The sequence below is a fragment of the Lemur catta genome, chromosome X (genome assembly GCF_020740605.2).
Source record: "Lemur catta isolate mLemCat1 chromosome X, mLemCat1.pri, whole genome shotgun sequence".
Taxonomy (NCBI): domain Eukaryota; kingdom Metazoa; phylum Chordata; class Mammalia; order Primates; family Lemuridae; genus Lemur; species Lemur catta.
The window spans coordinates 52,899,928-52,903,933 of NC_059155.1; the positions used below are offsets into that span (position 1 = coordinate 52,899,928).

The 4,006-nt window shown below is 40.0% G+C and overlaps 1 protein-coding gene across 1 annotated transcript; it reads left to right on the top strand.

The window, feature by feature from the left end:
- The first annotated feature begins 502 nt into the window (after positions 1 to 502).
- SPIN4 (spindlin family member 4) lies at positions 503 to 1,856 on the top strand. The gene has a single exon (XM_045537774.1). The coding sequence runs from the start codon at positions 785 to 787 to the stop codon at positions 1,532 to 1,534; it is 750 nt and encodes a 249-aa protein (XP_045393730.1). The 5' UTR covers positions 503 to 784; the 3' UTR covers positions 1,535 to 1,856.
- The last annotated feature ends 2,150 nt before the right edge of the window (positions 1,857 to 4,006 follow it).

Genomic DNA, 4,006 nt, shown 5'->3' on the forward strand with positions numbered 1-4,006 from the left:
CTGCTGTGGAGGAGGCTGGCAGGCAGCAGGCAGCCAGAGAGGCGGAGGAGGGGAGCCGGCTTGTCTGGCTAGGGTTTGAGAGAAACGTTTGGGGGGGTGCATAAGGAAATGAAAGGGAGAGCGCCTATGTCAGTGCAAACTAAAGGAGGGCAAGAGCGCCGACCTGCCCCGCCGCTGCTGGCTGAGCGGAAGGCGGGATGGCGGTGGGGCGGGACCGAAGCGCAGGCGGGCTTAGAGGGGGCGGGTTCCCTAAGCGGCAAAAACCCTGGCGCCAGAGCAAAGCCCAGCAGACTAGCTCTGCGAGGCTCAGGCCGCGCAAACTCTTAAGAGACTTGCTGCCGCCTGCGCCTTTGCTTCTGCAGCCATCCCTCTCATCCCTTCCCTGCCTTCCGGGTCGTCTACCACTGTCGCCGTGCCGCAGTTGCAGCAGCATCGACAACAGCTAAGTGGCGGATTCCGGGACTTGGTGTCGGGAGTCGGGGCGGGAGCAAGGCGCGGACAGCAGACGCGAGCCCGCCATCTCTAGCGACAGCCTCTACTGCTGCAGTTACCCTTCCCGGGCGGGAGAGGAAAGCACTGCCCAGAGCACACGCTGACCCAGTGCTCACGGTCATAGAGCGTTTCTTCCAAGTTCTGGTGAGAGCCTTGTGCTTGGAGAAGAAAGCACGGACCGGGTCTCGGAGATCACGAAAAAAGATCTCATATTGAATAGTGTTGCATTTTTGTCAGCTTAATAGAGCAAGGCGGCAGCTTTGCCCAAGTCCCCTTGCTTAAATCCCGAGCCATGTCTCCTCCAACCGTGCCTCCGGTGGGGGTAGACGGAGTGTCGGCATACCTGATGAAGAAAAGGCACACTCACAGGAAGCAGCGGCGCAAGCCCACTTTCCTCACTCGTAGGAACATCGTGGGCTGCCGCATTCAACACGGCTGGAAGGCAGGCAATGAGCCCGTGGAGCAGTGGAAGGGCACTGTGCTCGAGCAGGTTTCCGTGAAGCCCACTCTCTACATCATTAAATATGATGACAGAGATAATGCGTATGCACTAGAACTGCACCGAGATAAGAGAGTTTTAGCGCTAGAGATCCTTCCTGAGAGAGTGCCAACTGCTCACATCGATTCACGCCTGGCAGATTCCCTGATTGGTAAGGCTGTAGGGCATGTGTTTGAAAGCGAGGACGGTACGAAGGATGAATGGAAGGGTATGGTTCTGGCGCGAGCCCCTGTGATGGATACTTGGTTTTACATCACCTATGAGAAAGATCCTGTTCTCTATATGTACACGCTGCTGGATGACTACAAAGATGGTGACCTGCGCATCATTCCAGATTCCAAATCTCGTTTGCCTACGGCAGAACGAGAGCCTGGAGAGGTAGTCGACAGCCTTGTGGGCAAGAAGGTGGAGCACGCCAAAGATGACGGGTCCAAGAGAACCGGCATTTTCATACATCAGGTGGTGGCCAAGCCGTCTGTTTACTTCATTAAGTTTGATGATGATATTCACATTTATGTCTATGGTTTGGTGAAAAATCCCTAAATTCGTTGTGCTCTTTGCAAAAGTTGTGGAACTGTTAGATGTAAATTATTTCGTGTTCTTGTAATTGTGAACTTTCAGAACAGTTTTGGTGTCAGAAATTCAGGAAAGTGGATAAATCTTATTGTGCCTCTGGAAAATCTTACATTGACTAGTTCCACAGTTTTGCCTCAAGTGTACTTTGTTATTTTTGATATTGCTTTGTTCTGTAATTGAAAATTTAAATTAGGTGCTAATAGAAAATTGAAAAGTGTCTGCAACCATTGGAAAAATGCAAAAATAGATTAAGAAATATTAATGGTGTAATCCCACACCATGTCCTTCTCCCCTCTTTCCTTACCTTGCCCCTTTCTTCTTCCTCAACAAGTGTTGAGGGCAGGATGTATTTCCTACACGTTTTCCCCATCCCCCTACGGAAAGTTTGTTGTAGTAGTTTCTGTAAAAATGACAATCTATATGCATTTCTCTGTAATTGCTCCTCTCACTTGGCATACAGATGACATCTTTTCTGTTCAGTAGCTTCAGTCTCTCTCTGCCTCTCTGTCTCTCTCTCCCCCTCCCTCCCTCTCTGCCTTCTCTCCCTCCCTCTCTCCTTCCTTCCTTTTCTCCAACAGCTCACACAGTACACGTGGATCTACCAAAAAGGTATTCAACCATTTTGTTATTGATGGTCATTTATGTTCCTTTCTCCCCACCTTAACACTGCTGTAATACATACTGGTACTTTTATTTATACAGGCTGGATTCCCAGAAATGCTAAGTAGGCATATGTTTAATTTTAAGAAATATTACAAGATTAACATCCAAAAAGAAAGTGCCCATTTCCAGCATCCTTTCTAGTACTTGTTAATGCTTGAAAATATGAAAGATCACATGGTATTGCTTGATACATTAATTACCTTTTATTGACTTCAAAGAGGTTTTTGTTGTTGTTTTCCTCACTATTTGGTCTTTTTTTGTGATTTGTGAATTCTTATACTTTGCTCATTTATCTGTTGAATTATTGATTTTTTCCTTATAAATGTGTAGGAATTCTTATTATATAGTGCATATCGATCATTTGTAGCTCTAATGTGTTATGATTTTTTCCCATATCATTAATCTTGATTTTATTGGTGGTATATTTTACTTGACAATTTTTAAACTATCTTAAGGTTTTTGGTTTCCTGTCTTTTTCAGATGGATGCTCTCACTCCAAGTCATGCAAATCTTCACTTGCATTTTATTCTAATAATTTTATTATTTTTAATGTTTCATCCATGTGAATTTTATTTTTGTATATGGTAAAAGTAAGGATCCAACTGTATATTTTGTTCACATTGGATACCTGATTGTGACATTTATTTCAAAAATCACCCATTTTCAAATTACTGAGCCAATATCACCTAATTTTAATTATAGTGGCTTGACCATAAATTTTAGAACCTTGTAAAGCAAGTCCCCCTTCATTAGTTTTTTTTATATAATTTGTCCCAGACATTCATTCTTTCATATGAAAAATGAAAGCATTTTTTCACATTTAAAAAGTCTTATGTTATTAATTATAGTAAACATCTGCATTTCTGCTTAAAGAATTATTTAATAACATTAATCCTTAACACTCAAGAGTTCTAGAAACATCATTGAAATATTTTGGTCTTGTTTTTGTAATATTCTTCATGTAAGTCCATCATAACCAATTGAATGTATTTCTAAGTGTTTATACAGTTTTTGTCACACTTTGACAATTTGAATTGAGTATTTTTTCTTCATTTATAACTTGTTATTTTTGGCAATATAGCAAACTATAGATTTTTGTATTTTTATCTTCTGTCTAATGAGCTTATTTAATCCTCCAAATTACAATGGATTTTTAAACAGAGAATATTTTGTACTTTCTAGATATAAAATTATTTCACCTGTAAATAGAGACCATTTTATTTCTTCTAATGTTTATACTAATTATTATTACATTAGATGAATTTTCCAAATCAATGATGAATAATGATGATGATAGACATGCCTGTCTTGTTCTTAATTTTCATGGAAAATGTCTTCAGTACTGTATTTCTTATTAGTATGACATTTGCTGTTGGTTATTAGCAAATCATAATTAACATGTTCAGAAGTTTCCTCTGTTCATGTTTTACATAGAGTTATTATAAGAAGTGACTCCTGGATTTTATTAAATGTCTTTTTAGCATCTATTGATCAAATCATATTTTTTAAAAATTTGTTGATGTGATGAATTAGAATGGTGGGTATTTGATGTTGAACCAAACCTGTATTTCTGGAAAAAATTCTGCGTGGTTATGGTGAAATAATTATTTGCTACATTACTGGATTTTATTTACCAGTATTTTATTTACAATTATTTCATTTACATTCCAAAGTGAAATTGTGTTTTTTTTCTTTCTTACCTTGTCATTATCAAGTCTTGTTATTGAAGTTATACTAGCTTTAAAAAATAGGAATTGATGAGTTTTCAGTCTTTTT